The sequence below is a fragment of the Ambystoma mexicanum genome, chromosome 6q (assembly GCF_040938575.1).
Source record: "Ambystoma mexicanum isolate Mex_15411 chromosome 6q, UKY_AmexF1_1, whole genome shotgun sequence".
In the NCBI taxonomy this organism is placed as follows: Eukaryota; Metazoa; Chordata; class Amphibia; order Caudata; family Ambystomatidae; genus Ambystoma; species Ambystoma mexicanum.
Window position 1 is genome coordinate 234570964 of NC_090937.1, and position 21742 is coordinate 234592705.

A 21742-nucleotide genomic window follows, 5' to 3' on the forward strand; every position below is an offset into this window, starting at 1 on the left:
TTAGTAGTAACCAATCACTGGTCTCTGGGTCATACTGCCCCCAGCCAATGACTGCCCTCTCCCTAAGCCCCGCCCCTGGCAGCCATCCTCAGATTTGGTAGCACGAAAAGTGGCAGTATGACCAAGTGAAGAGCCGCAGAGGGGTAGGAGGGAGGTTTCGCATGTGAATCCATGCCAGACCCATGCTGGAGAACAACAGTTACACGTAAGTAACTTGTTCCTTCTCCAGCATGGGGTCTGGCATGGATTCACATGCTCATGAATATAAGAATACATAGCAGTACACACATGCACAACCACGGGAGGTGGCAAAGGCTCAATATTAAGCATCACATAAACTCAACATTAAGCAACTCTTACCTCCTCACCAGGCCCACCTTCAGGCAAACAGGTTGCGCAGCACTGCTTGGCATACTGTGGACTCCTCCCTGGAATCCTGGTTGACACAGTAGAATCTCGTGAAGGTGTGTGTCGACCTCCACATAGCAGCCCTGCAGGTGTCCAGCAGGGGCACACCAGACAAAAACGCTGTGTTAGCAGCGATCAATCTGGTCGAATGGGCTCTCGGACGGCCGGGCAACGGTCTGCCAACCGGTGACAGTGCATGATGCAGCCGGAGAGCCATCTTGAAATGGAAGCCTTTGAGAGAGCCTTACCTTGGTTCACAGGTCCAAACTTCACAAACAGCTGTGACGTCTTACGAAAACTCTTCGTGTGGTCCACGTAGAACTTCAGCGCCTTCGCTACATCCAGTGAGTGCAGAGTCCTCTCGGCCGGCAACGAAGGCGACGGGAAGAAAACTGGCAACACCAAGGGCTCGTTCACGTGGAAGTCTGACGGCACCTTGGGCATGAAGGAGGGGTGCGTCCTCAGCACCACCCTCGTTGCGTGAAAAGTCAAGTATGGGGCTTTGCAGGATAGGGCCTGGATCTCTCCCACTTGTCGTGCGGAGGTGATGGCCACAAGGAATGCTGTCTTCCACGACAGGAACTTCAACGGTGCCGAATGCAGAGGCTCGAATGGCGCCCCCATGAGTCTGGTCAGCACCACGTTTAGCTCCCACGCCGAGGCCGGAGCCTTCACCAGCGGGAACAATCGGGAACAGTCCTTTCATAAATTCCTTCACCAGGCGATGAGACCACAGGGATGGTCGAATGTAGTTCTGGGGTATCAGGAAATCGCTGCCAAGTGTATCTTGATGGAAGCATGCGCTATCCCCGCCTTGGCCAGCGACAATAGGTACGGCAGCACTTGAGGGGCCGTAATCCGTAGAGGGTTAATCTGCTGTGCACGGCACCAGACAGAGAACCTCTTCCACTTATGTCCATAGCACTTGAGAGTTGAGGATGCCCTGGCCTTTGCAAGAACCTCCTTGCAGTTTGCCTGGATATCGTATCCTCCAAACTCTAGTGCTGCAGGAACCAGGCCTGCAAGTTCAGCGACTCCGGGTTGTGATGAAGAATGACACCACCTTCTCTGGAGAGAAGATCCGCGTCCGTCGCCAGCTTAACTGGTGGGGACGCTGACAAGTCCAGAAGGTCCAGGAACCAGATATGTCTCGGCCACGCCGGTGCGATGAGGATCATCCTGCGCCGGGACCTCTTGAGTTGGTTGATGAATCTGAGCAGCAACAGCAACGGAGGGAACGCATACAGGAACAGGCCGTCCCAGGGGAACGAGAAAGCATCGCCCATGCTCCTCGGCTGGGGAAACCTACTGGCGAACCTCTGGCACTTGGAGTTCGTCGCCGTCGCGAACAGGTCGATTTGGGGTTTGCCCCCTTGCTGGAAGAGTCGATCCACTTGATCCTGGCATAGTTCCCACTCGTGGCACAAGCACAGCTCCCTGCTGAGTGGGTCGGTGATGGTGTTTTTTATCCCTGCCCGATGAAAAGATACCAGAAACATCCTCTGGGCAACGGCCCAATGCCACAGGTCCTGGGCTTCCTTGGAGAGGGCTGGGGATCTGGTTCCTCCCTGCTTCCGGATGTAGAACATCGTGGTGGTGTTGTCGGTGAAGATCCTCACCACCTTGCCCTTGAGGGTCGGGAGGAATGACCTTAGGGCCCAAAACACTGCTCGAAGCTCCAGTATGTTGATGTGGAGAGGCCTCTCCTCTGGGAGCCAAAGGCCTCTCGCGTGAAGATCTCTGGTGTGCGCTCCCCACCCTTCCAGGGAGGCATCCGTCTTCACCGTTACCTGGTATGCTGGAGTCTGAAAGTCTGTGCCCGCTGCGAGATGCGCGCGGTTGCCCCACCACCGAATAGCTTGGCGGAAAACCTTGTCGAGTGAGATCTTGTCCTCGAAACTGCTTGTCACTTGCATCCAACGGGCGTCGAGGAATTCCTGTAGCGGACGTATCCGAAGCCTACACAGGCGCACCAGATAGATGCATGAGGACATCATCCCGAGAAGGAACTTGATGGACCTCACCCTGGCCACGTCTGTGGCCAACAGACGCTGTACCTTGCCCAGGATGGCCTGCGTCCTTTCCTCCGACGGCGAGGCCAATCGCGCTACTGTATCGAGTTTGGCCCCCAGAAACAGTGCGACCTGCTACGGCACCAGGTGTGATTTGGGGAAGTTGATGGAAAATTCCAGGTCCGTGAGCAGCCGGACGGTCATCGCAGTGTGTTCGACGGCAAGTTCCCTTGTCCTTGCTCGGATGAGCCAGCCGTCCAGGTAGGGGTAGACGTGGATCCACTGCAGGCGCAGCCGTGCCGCCACTGGTGCTAGGTACTTGGTGAACACCCTGGGCGTCGACTTCAATTCAAATGGGAGGGCCTTGAACTGGTAGTGCCGCCTTTTGACCACGAACCTGAGAAACTTTCGGTGTCTTCTTAGAATGGGGATGTGAAAGTATGCATCCTCCAAATCCAACGACGATAGGAAGTCGCCTTCCTCCAGCTGGCCGAGTACGTGCTGGAGGGTGACCATCCGGAACTTCTGCGCCTTGATGTATTTGTTTAGTCGACACAGGTCCAGGATGGGAGGCCATCCTCCTGTCTTGTTTCTGACAAGGAAGTATCTTGAGTATACCTCGAAGTCTCTTTGGGACGAGCTCGATGACCCCTTTTTTGAGCATCGCCCTTAGAGCAGTTGAGTGATGTGGTTTTCCTTCCTGGCCACGGGAGGAATGCGGGGACACTTCTTTAGAAATTCGAGTGTGCCCGTGGGCCAGGGCATCCAGCACCCAACGGTCGGTGGAGATGGACTCCCACACGCTGATGAACTTCGTCAACCGGCCTCCCACCGGGGTGCCCCGGTGGGGGCCCAACGCGATGGCCGGTTCAATCCTGCTTGGAGGCGGCCTTACCGCCTTGGCGACGACGGCGAGACTCACTTGATTTGCCTCGTCCCCTGTAGGCTTCTTGCGACGTGGAGCGGGCTGCCTGACTGTACGTCGAGGAGCTGCCGCCAAATCTCTTGGAGGCACCTTGCTTGCCTACGGAGTTCCGAAAGGGCGGCCGTCGTTGCTGCAGAACTCCCAAGGCCCGAGCCGTCTTCGTGTCGGTTTTGATGGCCTGGAGAGACTCATCCACTGTCTTCCCAAACAGATTGTTCCCGTTCCCGGGAGGAAGTCCAAAAGGGGAGCGATCTTGTACCACAGCTCTCTGTCGTAGCGGGTCACAATCGCTAGGGCGTTGGCAGCCCTAATCGTCGCTGCCGCAGACCAGATGACTCGTCATCCCATGGCATCCAGTTTCTTTCCCTCGCCAACCGGCGGGGAAGTTGAAGTTGAAGCCAATGCCCCCCTCCCTGCTTTCTTCTTGGCCGCTGCTGAGACGACCGAATCCCGGGTCGGCTGTGCCCTAAGGCACAACGGGGCGGCGTCGGGGACCCGGTACTACTTCTCGTACCGGTCCCTCTTGGCAGGCGTCGTGGACGGGTTCTTCAGGAGGGCAAGTCCCTCGTCCCAGATGTCATCCAGCAACGGCACCGCGATGACCGTCTTCCTCTTGGCCTCGCGCCGTTGGTAGAGGAAGCCTTCCTTCTTCTTCTCTTCGGGGCAGAGCTGAAAAAGCTCAGATGCCCTGGCAATCATGGCGTGGAAGGAGCCAATTTCATCGGGCGGGGACGCCCGAGGAATCGGAGACGGGAGGTTAGTCCCGTTGTCACCGCTGTCATCAACCGTCCACGTCGTGGCCATGTCTGTTCCCGTTTCATCCCTCGGGACCGGGAAAGGCGCCAAAGGCTGAGAAGGCCGTGAGGGCTGAAAGGGCGCTGGATGAATTCTCCTCTTGTTTGGAGGGCTTCCCGACGGACCCGGTTCAGCTGGGTCGTCCGTCGGGGGTAGGGGCAGTCTTGTCCTCATCTCTGTGCATAAGACTTGGACTGCCGTCAAAATGGCCGCCGAGTTGTCCTGCGGCTCGGGCTGTGACGGGCGTGATGGGCACGACGGTTGCTCCTCCTCCACGGGAACCTCGTTGTCACCACCCTCGCTCTCGTCGTCCCCCTCGTCGGGATTCCCCCCATGGGACCGGGCCTCTTCCATATTCTTGTTGAGTCCCTCTTCGACTTCGACCAGTTCCTCCTCGGAGGTTGTGTCCGTAACAGCCACCGCCCCCCTTCTTTTCCACCTGGGTCTTCACGGGGGTCTTCTCGATGGGCTTAAAAGAGGATTCCCTCCGCGGAGGCAGGGAAACTCTGGGCCCCGAGGTCGCCTCCACTGGGGTAGCCTCCACAGGCTTCGCCAGGGCTGCAGCGACTCCCTCAATCGAGGCCTTGGCCGGGATCAAGGCCTTCACCACCTGGGGCGCGCTTGAGGCCTTCACCTTAGGGGTTGGGGTCACCGCCTCTTTCCCCTTCGGCTGGTTCCTTCGAGATCGACCGGGGCCTCTCCAGAAGCTTAGCCGGGTTTTCGGATTTTCTCTTCCCCGAGTCAGAGCGTTGGCTCGTGGTTGATGGCGTTGGTAAAGGTGCGTCCTGCCTGGCAGCCGAGGAGCACGCCCGTTCAGCGCTCTCGGTGCCCGCGGTATTTTGCCTTCTGTTGGGCCCCCGTCGCCGGGGCGCCCTCACAGGACTTAGATGACCGCTCAGACTACTTCTTCTTCTCACCTGCTGAGCTCTTGCCTTCCAGCCAGTTGCAGAGACGTGTCCGACGATCCCTCATAGTCCGATCCGACATGTTCATGCAAAACGCACAGTCCTTCTCCACGTGCGTTTTGTCCTCGTGGAAGCAGTATAGGCATTTCAAATGCTCGTCCTCCTTGAACACATTCTGTAGATTGCATTCAGGGCAGATCCTGAACATTTTATGGGAGTCGAGCTTCCCTTCTCCTGGGCCATGTCCTCTTGTCCGCGGGGTAGGCCTCAGAGAAACTTCTGGAATTCTCCAAGAAGCTTAACTCGACAAAAACATCACCCTTGAGGGGCGTAGAAAATCCGAAACGGGTCCCCGTTGATCGGAAGTAGAAACGGTGGAGCTTGAAGCTCAATTAAACTGAAAAATGAGATAAATCTCTTTGAAAAAGTGCAAAACGCAGTAAAAGCTCGAGAGCTATAGCAAAATCTGAAGGATGGCTGCCAGGGGCTGGGGTTTACCGAGAGGGCAGTCATTGGCTGGGGGCAGTATGACCCAGAGATCAGTGATTGGTTATTACTAAGAAAGACAGATCAGAAACGAAACTGATACTGATTTTTTCTTTACCGAGGATTCCCAGCCTGACGACGGGGAATATTCATGAGCATGTGAATCCATGCCAGACCCCATGCTGGAGGAAGAGGGAATCCTAAACAATTATTTCATTTAGGGTCTGTGCTGGTAAAGATCACATGAGAGAAGAGATAAGGTACAACATGGCACAAGCTGCATAACCACTTGTGGGAGCGGGTTAGGGTGACAGCACTAATTGATATATGCTGCGAGATTCATACAAAGAGGCAAAAACCTTGGCTCCTAGGTCAGTCTCAAGTAGGCATTATACCCCTCAGGAATCACCTAAGAGTCTATGCAGAGGACCTTTCTTAAAAGCAGTTCTACGGACAGGGCGATAAAGAAATATACTGAAAGATGCTTACAACGAGGCACATTCTGGGACAGAAGAAAACATGTCAGAGCTGCATGTTTCTCTGCGAACTCAGTAGAAATATTCAAGTGGGACTAAAGCAAATCAATGAAATGTTGTTTATGAAGTAGCACAGTTGTTCATAAATAGAAGACACAATTCTTTATATCTAGGTTTTAGGGTTAATCTGGTTTACGGGCACATACAGTGAGGGTTGCATGCCAGAAACGGAAAACACTTGAAAACAGCCATGCCCCTTTAAAGGCATTTACACAGGAACTAAGTAAACAGATCAGTGTCTTGGTAACAGACATGTAAATGTGCCCCCACAGGACACCAAAAGACATATATTTGTTAATTTCAAAAATACCCACAGCGCTGTTCTTACCAAGAAGAGGAGGAAGAGGGGGTAATGTTGGCAGCTTAACGAGTCCCACAAGTTTACCACCAACAACGGCACACAGCAACAACAACAATACTCCAAAAAGGTTGCCACCAGGCAGACACTCGTGACCAGTGATGGACCAGACGATTCCCCACACCAGAACGACCATGACCACTGAAACAAGTCAGAACAAAAGTATATGTTAGAGGTTTGTAAAATGGTATTTTTTTAAACTTGACTAGCATAGTTTTTCATAGCTATTAAAAGCTACATAACAATGACTCTTTAAAAACAAAGTTGATCGTTTTGAGCGATCTGTCTGTAATTTACTAGTACATGTCGCTGCCTGGGAATTGAGGTCACCATGTTATATTTCTTAATTTGCTACTGGAGGTCAGTGGTAATGCGTAAGGAGTTTATCAGCTTCCACAAATGCTCACTGTAGATAATGTACAAGCATCTCTGCCCCCATTTTGTTTTGATGTGGTTGAAGAGGGGCTGGATTCAGCAGGGCAATCTCCATGTTTTTTGGACCTGCAAACACTTGCTAGGGATAATTCATGTAAATGTGGTTCAGGATGCGTTGACATCACAGGATTTACAGCTTATTTTACAAATACGTGTAAAAATGCACAGACAGGTGTGTCTGCCTAATTTTCCATGTCGAATTACACCCATTCATAACATAAATCAAAATTGATGAGAGTACTGTTTACCAGTAATAGTTTGTGAAAGAGGTCATCTCTCTGCAATATCGCAGTAAATCCAAAATATATTTCTATTCAATTTCAATTTTGTTGTGCAAGGCGCTACAACTCAAAAGCATCTCTGCATGGAGATGCTACACGAAAGGAAAGAAGAAGCAAAAAGAACTAACAGCACTTAAAACTAAACTTCTTTGGGGCGTGGCCGGGAGCCGACCGTGTGGCATGGCTCCTTAAGTGCTCCTGGATGGCCCTGTTGTCGGAGAAAATTCCCCGCAGACTGAGGCTCCCGCCGCGCTGGTCTTCGATCCTACAGCACTATGAAACCCTGCTGCATCAATCGAGCGGGGTTGGCAGTAAATATGAGCAGCCTCCAAGCTTTGTGAGCTATGTTTGCTCCCGCCGGACCTGCGTTAGAAATTCAAGATGGCGAGCGGGCGCCCGTAACATTCGAGGCCTCGGTGGGGGAGGGGCGCCCCTCCGCTCTCCTCTACAGCAACCCGTGCGGCCTGCAGGCCTGGGGGAGCCCTCGCTCTCAGCCCCCGCCGGGCAACACCGACATCTGTTCCCAATGAGGGGCAACAGGAGAAGCTCTGCAGGACCCATCGGCCGGAGCCTCCACCATAGCCCGGACGCATCACCGACCTGCGGCGGCCTCCCAGCGACAACCAACGGGACCCGAGGCACAGCTGTGTAGCGGGACCTGGCCCGCAGCCTCGAGCTCTCTGGGGGCGTGCCCCCCGGCCGGGGGGGCTTCCGCCGGGCCGTGGAGCGGGGCCTCCCGCGTGAGCTTCATCTCCGGGTAAGTGTACCCGGCGCTGCGCCTCCCGCCTCTGCACGCAGTCGAGTGCGAGTAGGGTTTGATTCGGAGGACGCCCGCTCCGGGTCGACGTTGCTCCCACTATGGGGGGGGCGCCTGCCCACGAACAACTATTATCTTTCCTGCGCTAGCCAGACTTGAATGCAGCATCTCCCTATACGCCTAATCCCTGCTCTGGAGAACTGGGATTCAGAGGCTCGGGTGCTTAGCGGCAGGAGATCTTCCTGGCATTTGAGGCGGCCCTGTTACTCCTACCTCCCATCTGGATTCCAGCACTTCTGTTTAGAGCCCTCTGCGCATCGCCCCAGTGGACCCCATGGACAGTGCAGGAGCCGGGGCCCACGTGGAGGGCCCCTAAGCCTAAATCTACTCCAGGGGGAGCATTATCGCCTAAAGCAGCACCCTCGCCTACGAGCGCACAGCCTAACATCAGCAGCCCCCTGAAGCTAGGGGCAGCAACACCTCCGCACCCTGCCCTGTTCTGGAGATCCATAGGGAAGCGCCTGGCATAGCTATCTCCACCTCTGGCAGGCAAATCAAAGCTCACCTAAACCATCTCCACTCTTCGCTTTGCAGCTCTGCTCCGGACCTGCTAATCCCCGTCGCCTATGCCTCCAGTCAGACAGCCGGGGGGTCTTGACCCCATTTACTCCGCCAATCACTTCTCCTCCTCACCTGCAGAGCCTGACCTCCTGGGACCTCCCATCAGTGCCGCAAAGAACAACAGGACGCTGGGCAGCCCTGCACCTGTTGAACTGACCTCAGCGAAGTGGGGCTTGCCATTCCTCCCCGGCACCAGATCTGCTCAGCTGGGCTAGGCTTGGCATCTCTGTGCGGACTATTAGACGATACTGCGGCAGCTGCCCCTCATCTGCCTCCGCCATTCAGCAGAACCATGTCGAAGAGTGGAAAAGCGGCGAAACAAGCAGACATTGCAGCAATGATGTCCAACTCTGGCCAGAATAAGGCGAGCAAAACCGACCCTACCACCACAGTGATCCCCAACACCCTCCCTTCACCGGAGCATCCGTAGGTCGAGCATTTCGCCACCAAAACAGACTTAAAAGACCTTCTATTAGCCCTCACCAAAGAGATCCAAAAAGGCACAGAGGAGGTCACCAAAAGATCGCATCTCTAGACAGAAGAGTGGAGGAAGTGGAAAAGCACACTGAGGAGGTGGAGAATGGTCTATGTGACAACACCTTCGAACTGGAGTGCGGCTTAAATAGAATAGCAACCCTGGAAGCCAGATGCGACGCACTTGTGTCCAAGCAGGACGACAGTGAGAGCCGCTCCCAGCGCAATAATATTTGCATCCGCGGAATCCCCACCTCAATCACCAATGCAGATCTCGAGAGCTTTGTTAAAGACCTACTAAGGTTCATTATAACTCTTCCTGACAGCGCCCCGCTGGAAATCGACAGAGTCCATCGCACAGCGCCTAGGCAAGCCTCATCCTCTCCGCCAGATGTTCTCTCCCGGATTCACTTCTTCAAGGTTAAAGAGGAAATAATGAGAGAGGCCAGGTCCTCGAAACAAATCATTTTCAGAGGCGCAAACATTGCACTGTTCCAAGACCTTGCGAGCATAACCCTCCAGAAAAGGAGAGCCCTTCGTAACCTCATGGAATGGCTTCAAGAAAAGAAAATACAATACAGATGGGGTCATCCCACATCTCTGTGCTTCGAATGGGAGGGTATGCGCAAGCAAATCCGGAGCCCCAAGGAGGCGGGCCAATTTCTGGGAATAAGACCAGCAGACGAGGACTATGACCATGCCACCTGCTCTCAATCCCAACCCGGCTCGCCTAAATCCAATCACTGGTCCCGTGCTAGTGGGTGGCGCAGGCCGCGCGGCCCCCGGAAGCAGCGTAATCCGGACTGATCAGAGGCCCTCACATGTCTCCCTGTTGCCGGCCCGCCAGATCAATGTCTTTCCCCACTTGGCGATCCCCTGCGCCTTCCATTTCCTTCAGCTCCCTAGCCTCCCCTCATTTTACACGGAAGGTACTGTGCCAACTCCTAGCACCCTGGGGGACACCAATAGACTCGCACTCTGGCGCACAGCCTCAGGCCTTTGTTCTCTACACAGCCCCAAGTTGGATCACCCCACGTCCTGGGCGGTTTTTCTGTTCATTTAGCGGGATGCAACTCCCGACAACGGGGTCCACCAGTAACCCCACAAATGAGCTTTATGGTCTCATTCTCACAGTTTTGGGGGGGGGGGGGGAGGAGGGTAGTTTTAAGCCAAAGGAACTGTTTAACTCCCCAGAAGCCCCAGTTAACGGTTATAGTTTTACTCGTAGACATCGGTAATTGTAGCACACCATCGCGCTCTCTCAGGAAGACTCCAAAGCCTTGCAGCCCTTACATAGTTCACCAGCACAACACTTGCTTCGTACCGAGAACTAATAGGCCCGAATAACGCTAGGGAGGTCCACATCCTGACCTGAAATGTCCAAGGTCTTAACTCCCCCAGGAAGCGCAAATCGGTGGAGCACAGGCTGGCGGCTTTAAACGGGGATATAGTAATTCTCCAGGAGACTCATCTCTTGCCAGCCGACGAACACTGAATCAAATTCAAGCGCTTTAAACAGGACTTCTTTGCCTCCAGTGGTGAGAAAAAGCAGGGGGTGGCGGTCCTACTAAGCAACAAATTCCCTCTATCCAACCCCACAGTCAAAAAGGACCCATTGGGCAGATACCTTTTCATCCTAGGCCTCATTGCAGAACAACCAATCACAATTGCAGGGATCTACGCCCCGAATGCAAATCAGGACAAATTCATAGATGAGTTACTCCCCCCGCTATTAACTTTTACCACAAGATATCTCCTAGTCGGGGGGGACTTTAACTTAGTCCCTAATCCCACAAAGGACAAGTCCCTTCCCTCATCCCACCCTGACTTTTCCCGAGCCCTTGCATTTGCCAGATTTCTCAAAGAGTCGGGCACGGTCGACATATGGAGGGTAGCCAATCCCGACACTCACGATTACACGTTCTTCTCAAACGCACATAGAGGTCACTCCCAAATTGATGTACTACTGGCCACCAGCACCTTATTCCCATGCTTTAGTAATATCGAAATCCACACAAGAATGGTGTCTGACCACGCGCCCGTCTCGGCAGACCTCTCTATCTTGGGAGGCCCGGACCCCCCTCCTAGGTTCTGGAAACTTAACACCACCTTGCTATTATATCAGGCAATCAGGGGCGATGCAGAAGCAGCATTGGTCAACTATTTCAAGGAAAATCAGAACCCCAAAACCTCTATTGGGCTGTTATGGGAGGCCATGAAACCAGTCATAAGGGGGTATTTATTAGTGCAGCCTCCGAGCAATTTCGAGTCTCCAAAATCCTCACACAAGCTCTAGAGTCCAAACTATCCTCCCTAGAAAATTACCTTAAGACCCAATACTCTAGAAAGGCGGGCAGGGAGCTAAAAAAGGCGAGAAGGGCTCTGGAGATGCACTGGGCCGACTGCACAGCGAAGGCTCTGGCATATACGAAACAATTCTATTATCACAAAAGTAATAAGGCGAACCGGTTGCTAGCTTACAAATTGCGAAAAACCCACACTAGAAACAACATTGTTAGCCTTAAGGGGTCAGATGGGTTAAGCAAATGTACTACCTCAGACATAATCGAAACCCTGTTGGACCACCATAAAGTGGTCATGCAAGGACCACCCACATCTCAGGAGATTAGAGCCCAACAGCAGTGCTATTTGGAATCTTTTCACACCCCCACGATTTCTTCCCCCCTAGACTCCCTGGAAGCCCCAATTTCCTCAGAGGAAATTGTAGTAGCCATCAAATCGCTTAAGAACACCGCCCCAGGCCCGGATGGGTTCACGCCTAAGTTTTATAAATTATTCGCTCACATCCTGACCCCACAATTAGCAGTACTATTCAACTCATTAATATCTACAAAAAAGGTAACACATTCCATGGCCGAATCAACTACCATCTTACTGCAGAAGCCGGGAAAGGATTGTGAGCAAGCCTCCTCATATAGGCCAATTGCCCTAATGAACACCGACGGGAAAATCTATTCCAAGGTTCTAGCGGCTAGACTAGCTAGGATTCTCCCTGAGCTAATTCACAAAGATCAAACAGGCTTTATCCCGGGCAGAGGGACTCATGATAATATCAGGCGTAAACTCAACATAATCGAGTCCGCGAACAGAATGAAAATTCTGCTCCTAGTAATTTCCCTCGACGCACATAAGGCGTTTGATCTAGTGAACTGGGACTTCATTCGGAACACTTTTTCTCATATGGGCCTTGGTCACAACTTTATAACTTGGTTAATGGCATGCTACGTACACCCATCAATGCAACTCCATAGCACTTGAGAGTTGAGGATGCCCTGGCCTTTGCAAGAACCTCCTTGCAGTTTGCTTGGATATCGTATCCTCCAAACTCTAGTGCTGCAGGAACCAGGCCTGCAAGTTCAGCGACTCCGGGTTGTGATGAAGAATGACACCACCTTCTCTGGAGAGAAGATCCGCGTCCGTCGCCAGCTTAACTGGTGGGGACGCTGACAAGTCCAGAAGGTCCAGGAACCAGATATGTCTCGGCCACGCCGGTGCGACGAGGATCATCCTGCGCCGGGACCTCTTGAGTTGGTTGATGAATCTGAGCAGCAACAGCAACGGAGGGAACGCATACAGGAACAGGCCGTCCCAGGGGAACGAGAAAGCATCGCCCATGCTCCTCGGCTGGGGAAACCTACTGGCGAACCTCTGGCACTTGGAGTTCGTCGCCGTCGCGAACAGGTCGATTTGGGGTTTGCCCCCTTGCTGGAAGAGTCGATCCACTTGATCCTGGCATAGTTCCCACTCGTGGCACGAGCACAGCTCCCTGCTGAGTGGGTCGGTGATGGTGTTTTTTATCCCTGCCCGATGAAAAGATACCAGAAACATCCTCTGGGCAACGGCCCAATGCCACAGGTCCTGGGCTTCCTTGGAGAGGGCTGGGGATCTGGTTCCTCCCTGCTTCCGGATGTAGAACATCGTGGTGGTGTTGTCGGTGAAGATCCTCACCACCTTGCCCTTGAGGGTCGGGAGGAATGACCTTAGGGCCCAAAACACTGCTCGAAGCTCCAGTATGTTGATGTGGAGAGGCCTCTCCTCTGGGAGCCAAAGGCCTCTCGCGTGAAGATCTCTGGTGTGCGCTCCCCACCCTTCCAGGGAGGCATCCGTCTTCACCGTTACCTGGTATGCTGGAGTCTGAAAGTCTGTGCCCGCTGCGAGATGCGCGCGGTTGCCCCACCACCGAATAGCTTGGCGGAAAACCTTGTCGAGTGAGATCTTGTCCTCGAAACTGCTTGTCACTTGCATCCAACGGGCGTCGAGGAATTCCTGTAGCGGACGTATCCGAAGCCTGCACAGGCGCACCAGATAGATGCATGAGGACATCATCCCGAGAAGGAACTTGATGGACCTCACCCTGGCCACGTTTGTGGCCAACAGACGCTGTACCTTGCCCAGGATGGCCTGCGTCCTTTCCTCCGACGGCGAGGCCAATCGCGCTACTGTATCGAGTTTGGCCCCCAGAAACAGTGCGACCTGCTACGGCACCAGGTGTGATTTGGGGAAGTTGATGGAAAATTCCAGGTCCGTGAGCAGCCGGACGGTCATCGCAGTGTGTTCGACGGCAAGTTCCCTTGTCCTTGCTCGGATGAGCCAGCCGTCCAGGTAGGGGTAGACGTGGATCCACTGCAGGCGCAGCCGTGCCGCCACTGGTGCTAGGTACTTGGTGAACACCCTGGGCGTCGACTTCAATTCAAATGGGAGGGCCTTGAACTGGTAGTGCCGCCTTTTGACCACGAACCTGAGAAACTTTCGGTGTCTTCTTAGAATGGGGATGTGAAAGTATGCATCCTCCAAATCCAACGACGATAGGAAGTCGCCTTCCTCCAGCTGGCCGAGTACGTGCTGGAGGGTGACCATCCGGAACTTCTGCGCCTTGATGTATTTGTTTAGTCGACACAGGTCCAGGATGGGAGGCCATCCTCCTGTCTTGTTTCTGACAAGGAAGTATCTTGAGTATACCTCGAAGTCTCTTTGGGACGAGCTCGATGACCCCTTTTTTGAGCATCGCCCTTAGAGCAGTTGAGTGATGTGGTTTTCCTTCCTGGCCACGGGAGGAATGCGGGGACACTTCTTTAGAAATTCGAGTGTGCCCGTGGGCCAGGGCATCCAGCACCCAACGGTCGGTGGAGATGGACTCCCACACGCTGATGAACTTCGTCAACCGGCCTCCCACCGGGGTGCCCCGGTGGGGGCCCAACGCGATGGCCGGTTCAATCCTGCTTGGAGGCGGTCTTACCGCCTTGGCGACGACGGCGAGACCCACTTGATTTGCCTCGTCCCCTGTAGGCTTCTTGCGACGTGGAGCGGGCCGCCTGACTGTACGTCGAGGAGCTGCCGCCAAATCTCTTGGAGGCACCTTGCTTGCCTACGGAGTTCCGAAAGGGCGGCCGTCGTTGCTGCAGAACTCCCAAGGCCCGAGCCGTCTTCGTGTCGGTTTTGATGGCCTGGAGAGACTCATCCACTGTCTTCCCAAACAGATTGTTCCCGTTGAAGGGCATGTCCAAAACTGTGGCCTGTACATCTTGGCGGATATCCGTCGCCTTGAGCCACCCCCGCCGTCGAAGGCAAACACCATTGCCCAACTGGCAGAAACCGGTGTCGGCAATGTCGGTGGCCACTGTTATGGCGTGGTCCAATGCCACCTCACTTTTCAGCAGGATCGTCAGTGCCTCTGCCCTCTTGTCGTCCGGGAGGAAGTCCAAAAGGGGAGCGATCTTGTACCACAGCTCTCTGTCGTAGCGGGTCACAATCGCTAGGGCGTTGGCAGCCCTAATCGTCGCTGCCGCAGACCAGATGACTCGTCATCCCATGGCATCCAGTTTCTTTCCCTCGCCAACCGGCGGGGAAGTTGAAGTTGAAGCCAATGCCCCCCTCCCTGCTTTCTTCTTGGCCGCTGCTGAGACGACCGAATCCCGGGTCGGCTGTGCCCTAAGGCACAACGGGGCGGCGTCGGGGACCCGGTACTACTTCTCGTACCGGTCCCTCTTGGCAGGCGTCGTGGACGGGTTCTTCAGGAGGGCAAGTCCCTCGTCCCAGATGTCATCCAGCAACAGCGCCGCGATGACTGTCTTCCTCTTGGCCTCGCGCCGTTGGTAGAGGAAGCCTTCCTTCTTCTTCTCTTCGGGGCAGAGCTGAAAAAGCTCAGATGCCCTGGCAATCATGGCGTGGAAGGAGCCAATTTCATCGGGCGGGGACGCCCGAGGAATCGGAGACGGGAGGTTAGTCCCGTTGTCACCGCTGTCATCAACCGTCCACGTCGTGGCCATGTCTGTTCCCGTTTCATCCCTCGGGACCGGGAAAGGCGCCAAAGGCTGAGAAGGCCGTGAGGGCTGAAAGGGCGCTGGATGAATTCTCCTCTTGTTTGGAGGGCTTCCCGACAGACCCGGTTCAGCTGGGTCGTCCGTCGGGGGTAGGGGCAGTCTTGTCCTCATCTCTGTGCATAAGACTTGGACTGCCGTCAAAATGGCCGCCGAGTTGTCCTGCGGCTCGGGCTGTGACGGGCGTGATGGGCACGACGGTTGCTCCTCCTCCACGGGAACCTCGTTGTCACCACCCTCGCTCTCGTCGTCCCCCTCGTCGGGATTCCCCCCATGGGACCGGGCCTCTTCCATATTCTTGTTGAGTCCCTCTTCGACTTCGACCAGTTCCTCCTCGGAGGTTGTGTCCGTAACAGCCACCGCCCCCCCTCTTTTCCACCTGGGTCTTCACGGGGGTCTTCTCGATGGGCTTAAAAGAGGATTCCCTCCGCGGAGGCAGGGAAACTCTGGGCCCCGAGGTCGCCTCCACTGGGGTAGCCTCCACAGGCTTCGCCAGGGCTGCAGCGACTCCCTCAATCGAGGCCTTGGCCGGGATCAAGGCCTTCACCACCTGGGGCGCGCTTGAGGCCTTCACCTTAGGGGTTGGGGTCACCGCCTCTTTCCCCTTCGGCTGGTTCCTTCGAGATCGACCGGGGCCTCTCCAGAAGCTTAGCCGGGTTTTCGGATTTTCTCTTCCCCGAGTCAGAGCGTTGGCTCGTGGTTGATGGCGTTGGTAAAGGTGCGTCCTGCCTGGCAGCCGAGGAGCACGCCCGTTCAGCGCTCTCGGTGCCCGCGGTATTTTGCCTTCTGTTGGGCCCCCGTCGCCGGGGCGCCCTCACAGGACTTAGATGACCGCTCAGACTACTTCTTCTTCTCACCTGCTGAGCTCTTGCCTTCCAGCCAGTTGCAGAGACGTGTCCGACGATCCCTCATAGTCCGATCCGACATGTTCATGAAAAACGCACAGTCCTTCTCCACGTGCGTTTTGTCCTCGTGGAGGCAGTATAGGCATTTCAAATGCTCGTCCTCCTTGAACACATTCTGTAGATTGCATTCAGGGCAGATCCTGAACATTTTATGGGAGTCGAGCTTCCCTTCTCCTGGGCCATGTCCTCTTGTCCGCGGGGTAGGCCTCAGAGAAACTTCTGGAATTCTCCAAGAAGCTTAACTCGACAAAAACATCACCCTTGAGGGGCGTAGAAAATCTGAAACGGGTCCCCGTTGATCGGAAGTAGAAACGGTGGAGCTTGAAGCTCAATTAAACTGAAAAATGAGATAAATCTCTTTGAAAAAGTGCAAAACGCAGTAAAAGCTCGAGAGCTATAGCAAAATCTGAAGGATGGCTGCCAGGGGCTGGGGTTTACCGAGAGGGCAGTCATTGGCTGGGGGCAGTATGACCCAGAGATCAGTGATTGGTTATTACTAAGAAAGACAGATCAGAAACGAAACTGATTCTGATTTTTTCTTTACCGAGGATTCCCAGCCTGACGACGGGGAATATTCATGAGCATGTGAATCCATGCCAGACCCCATGCTGGAGGAAGAGGGAATCTTAAACAATTATTTCATTTAGGGTCTGTGCTGGTAAAGATCACATGAGAGAAGAGATAAGGTACAACATGGCACAAGCTGCATAACCACTTGTGGGAGCGGGTGAGGGTGACAGCACTAATTGATATATGCTGCGAGATTCATACAAAATTCTTTGGGGCGTGGCCGGGAGCCGACCGTGTGGCATGGCTCCTTAAGTGCTCCTGGATGGCCCTGTTGTCGGAGAAAATTCCCCGCAGACTGAGGCTCCCGCCGCGCTGGTCTTCGATCCTACAGCACTATGAAACCCTGCTGCATCAATCGAGCGGGGTTGGCAGTAAATATGTGCAGCCTCCAAGCTTTGTGAGCTATGTTTGCTCCCGCCGGACCTGCGTTAGAAATTCAAGATGGCGAGCGGGCGCCCGTAACATTCGAGGCCTCGGTGGGGGAGGGGCGCCCCTCCGCTCTCCTCTACAGCAACCCGTGCGGCCTGCAGGCCTGGGGGAGCCCTCGCTCTCAGCCCCCGCTGGGCAACACCGACATCTGTTCCCAATGAGGGGCAACAGGAGAAGCTCTGCAGGACCCATCGGCCGGAGCCTCCACCATGGCCCGGACGCATCACCGACCTGCGGCGGCCTCCCAGCGACAACCAACGGGACCCGAGGCACAGCTGTGTAGCGGGACCTGGCCCGCAGCCTCGAGCTCTCTGGGGGCGTGCCCCCCGGCCGGGGGGCTTCCGCCGGGCCATGGAGCGGGGCCTCCCGCGTGAGCTTCATCTCCGGGTAAGTGTACCCGGCGCTGCGCCTCCCGCCTCTGCACGCAGTCGAGTGCGAGTAGGGTTTGATTCGGAGGACGCCCGCTCCGGGTCGGCGTTGCTCCCACTATGGGGGGGCGCCTGCCCACGAACAACTATCATCTTTCCTGCGCTAGCCAGACTTGAATGCAGCATCTCCCTATACGCCTAATCCCTGCTCTGGAGAACTGGGATTCAGAGGCTCGGGTGCTTAGCGGCAGGAGATCTTCCCGGCATTTGAGGCGGCCCTGTTACTCCTACCTCCCATCTGGATTCCAGCACTTCTGTTTAGAGCCCTCTGCGCATCGCCCCAGTGGACCCCATGGACAGTGCAGGAGCCGGGGCCCACGTGGAGGGCCCCTAAGCCTAAATCTACTCCAGGGGGAGCATTATCGCCTAAAGCAGCACCCTCGCCTACGAGCGCACAGCCTAACATCAGCAGCCCCCTGAAGCTAGGGGCAGCAACACCTCCGCACCCTGCCCTGTTCTGGAGATCCATAGGGAAGCGCCTGGCATAGCTATCTCCACCTCTGGCAGGCAAATCAAAGCTCACCTAAACCATCTCCACTCTTCGCTTTGCAGCTCTGCTCCGGACCTGCTAATCCCCGTCGCCTATGCCTCCAGTCAGACAGCCGGGGGGTCTTGACCCCATTTACTCCGCCAATCACTTCTCCTCCTCACCTGCAGAGCCTGACCTCCTGGGACCTCCCATCAGTGCCGCAAAGAACAACAGGACGCTGGGCAGCCCTGCACCTGTTGAACTGACCTCAGCGAAGTGGGGCTTGCCATTCCTCCCCGGCACCAGATCTGCTCAGCTGGGCTAGGCTTGGCATCTCTGTGCGGACTATTAGACGATACTGCGGCAGCTGCCCCTCATCTGCCTCCGCCATTCAGCAGAACCATGTCGAAGAGTGGAAAAGCGGCGAAACAAGCAGACATCGCAGCAATGATGTCCAACTCTGGCCAGAATAAGGCGAGCAAAACCGACCCTACCACCACAGTGATCCCCAACACCCTCCCTTCACCGGAGCATCCGTAGGTCGAGCATTTCGCCACCAAAACCGACTTAAAAGACCTTCTATTAGCCCTCACCAAAGAGATCCAAAAAGGCACAGAGGAGGTCACCAAAAAGATCGCATCTCTAGACAGAAGAGTGGAGGAAGTGGAAAAGCACACTGAGGAGGTGGAGAATGGTCTATGTGACAACACCTTCGAACTGGAGTGCGGCTTAAATAGAATAGCAACCCTGGAAGCCAGATGCGACGCACTTGTGTCCAAGCAGGACGACAGTGAGAGCCGCTCCCAGCGCAATAATATTTGCATCCGCGGAATCCCCACCTCAATCACCAATGCAGATCTCGAGAGCTTTGTTAAAGACCTACTAAGGTTCATTATAACTCTTCCTGACAGCGCCCGCTGGAAATCGACAGAGTCCATCGCACAGCGCCTAGGCAAGCCTCATCCTCTCCGCCAGATGTTCTCTCCCGGATTCACTTCTTCAAGGTTAAAGAGGAAATAATGAGAGAGGCCAGGTCCTTGAAACAAATCATTTTCAGAGGCGCAAACATTGCACTGTTCCAAGACCTTGCGAGCATAACCCTCCAGAAAAGGAGAGCCCTTCGTAACCTCACGGAATGGCTTCAAGAAAAGAAAATACAATACAGATGGGGTCATCCCACATCTCTGTGCTTCGAATGGGAGGGTATGCGCAAGCAAATCCGGAGCCCCAAGGAGGCGGGCCAATTTCTGGGAATAAGACCAGCAGACGAGGACTCTGACCATGCCACCTGCTCTCAATCCCAACCCGGCTCGCCTAAATCCAATCACTGGTCCCGTGCTAGTGGGTGGCGCAGGCCGCGCGGCCCCCGGAAGCAGCGTAATCCGGACTGATCAGAGGCCCTCACATGTCTCCCTGTTGCCGGCCCGCCAGATCAATGTCTTTCCCCACTTGGCGATCCCCTGTGCCTTCCATTTCCTTCAGCTCCCTAGCCTCCCCTCATTTTACACGGAAGGTACTGTGCCAACTCCTAGCACCCTGGGGGACACCAATAGACTCGCACTCTGGCGCACAGCCTCAGGCCTTTGTTCTCTACGCAGCCCCAAGTTGGATCACCCCACGTCCTGGGCGGTTTTTCTGTTCATTTAGCGGGATGCAACTCCCGACAACGGGGTCCACCAGTAACCCCACAAATGAGCTTTATGGTCTCATTCTCACAGTTTTGGGGGGGGGAGGAGGGTAGTTTTAAGCCAAAGGAACTGTTTAACTCCCCAGAAGCCCCAGTTAACGGTTATAGTTTTACTCGTAGACATCGGTAATTGTAGCACACCATCACGCTCTCTCAGGAAGACTCCAAAGCCTTGCAGCCCTTACATAGTTCACCAGCACAACACTTGCTTCGTACCGAGAACTAATAGGCCCGAATAACGCTAGGGAGGTCCACATCCTGACCTGAAATGTCCAAGGTCTTAACTCCCCCAGGAAGCGCAAATCGGTGGAGCACAGGCTGGCGGCTTTAAACGGGGATATAGTAATTCTCCAGGAGACTCATCTCTTGCCAGCCGACGAACACTGAATCAAATTCAAGCGCTTTAAACAGGACTTCTTTGCCTCCAGTGGTGAGAAAAAGCAGGGGGTGGCGGTCCTACTAAGCAACAAATTCCCTCTATCCAACCCCACAGTCAAAAAGGACCCATCGGGCAGATACCTTTTCATCCTAGGCCTCATTGCAGAACAACCAATCACAATTGCAGGGATCTACGCCCCGAATGCAAATCAGGACAAATTCATAGATGAGTTACTCCCCCCGCTATTAACTTTTACCACAAGATATCTCCTAGTCGGGGGGGACTTTAACTTAGTCCCTAATCCCACAAAGGACAAGTCCCTTCCCTCATCCCACCCTGACTTTTCCCGAGCCCTTGCATTTGCCAGATTTCTCAAAGAGTCGGGCACGGTCGACATATGGAGGGTAGCCAATCCCGACACTCACGATTACACGTTCTTCTCAAACGCACATAGAGGTCACTCCCAAATTGATGTACTACTGGCCACCAGCACCTTATTCCCATGCTTTAGTAATATCGAAATCCACACAAGAATGGTGTCTGACCACGCGCCCGTCTCGGCAGACCTCTCTATCTTGGGAGGCCCGGACCCCCCTCCTAGGTTCTGGAAACTTAACACCACCTTGCTATTATATCAGGCAATCAGGGGCGATGCAGAAGCAGCATTGGTCAACTATTTCAAGGAAAATCAGAACCCCAAAACCTCTATTGGGCTGTTATGGGAGGCCATGAAACCAGTCATAAGGGGGTATTTATTAGTGCAGACTCCGAGCAATTTCGAGTCTCCAAAATCCTCACACAAGCTCTAGAGTCCAAACTATCCTCCCTAGAAAATTACCTTAAGACCCAATACTCTAGAAAGGCGGGCAGGGAGCTAAAAAAGGCGAGAAGGGCTCTGGAGATGCACTGGGCCGACTGCACAGCGAAGGCTCTGGCATATACGAAACAATTCTATCATCACAAAAGTAATAAGGCGAACCGGTTGCTAGCTTACAAATTGCGAAAAACCCACACTAGAAACAACATTGTTAGCCTTAAGGGGTCAGATGGGTTAAGCAAATGTACTACCTCAGACATAATCGAAACCCTGTTGGACCACCATAAAGTGGTCATGCAAGGACCACCCACATCTCAGGAGATTAGAGCCCAACAGCAGTGCTATTTGGAATCTTTTCACACCCCCACGATTTCTTCCCCCCTAGACTCCCTGGAAGCCCCAATTTCCTCAGAGGAAATTCTAGTAGCCATCAAATCGCTTAAGAACACCGCCCCAGGCCCGGATGGGTTCACGCCTAAGTTTTATAAATTATTCGCTCACATCCTGACCCCACAATTAGCAGTACTATTCAACTCATTAATATCTACAAAAAAGGTAACACATTCCATGGCCGAATCAACTACCATCTTACTGCAGAAGCCGGGAAAGGATCGTGAGCAAGCCTCCTCATATAGGCCAATTGCCCTAATGAACACCGACGGGAAAATCTATTCCAAGGTTCTAGCGGCTAGACTAGCTAGGATTCTCCCTGAGCTAATTCACAAAG

General features: G+C 54.3%; 1 protein-coding gene across 6 annotated transcripts in view; it reads right to left on the reverse strand.

Moving 5' to 3' along the window:
* LOC138515929 (sodium/hydrogen exchanger 9B2-like) overlaps positions 1–21742 on the reverse strand; it is a 1072421-nt gene that overhangs the window by 606320 nt on the left and 444359 nt on the right. For all 6 annotated transcript variants that reach the window (XM_069630694.1, XM_069630697.1, XM_069630696.1 and 3 more), the window contains one exon: positions 6396–6566. In XM_069630694.1, the coding sequence (XP_069486795.1) occupies positions 6396–6566 (171 nt within the window). The remainder of the gene's footprint in view (positions 1–6395; positions 6567–21742) is intronic.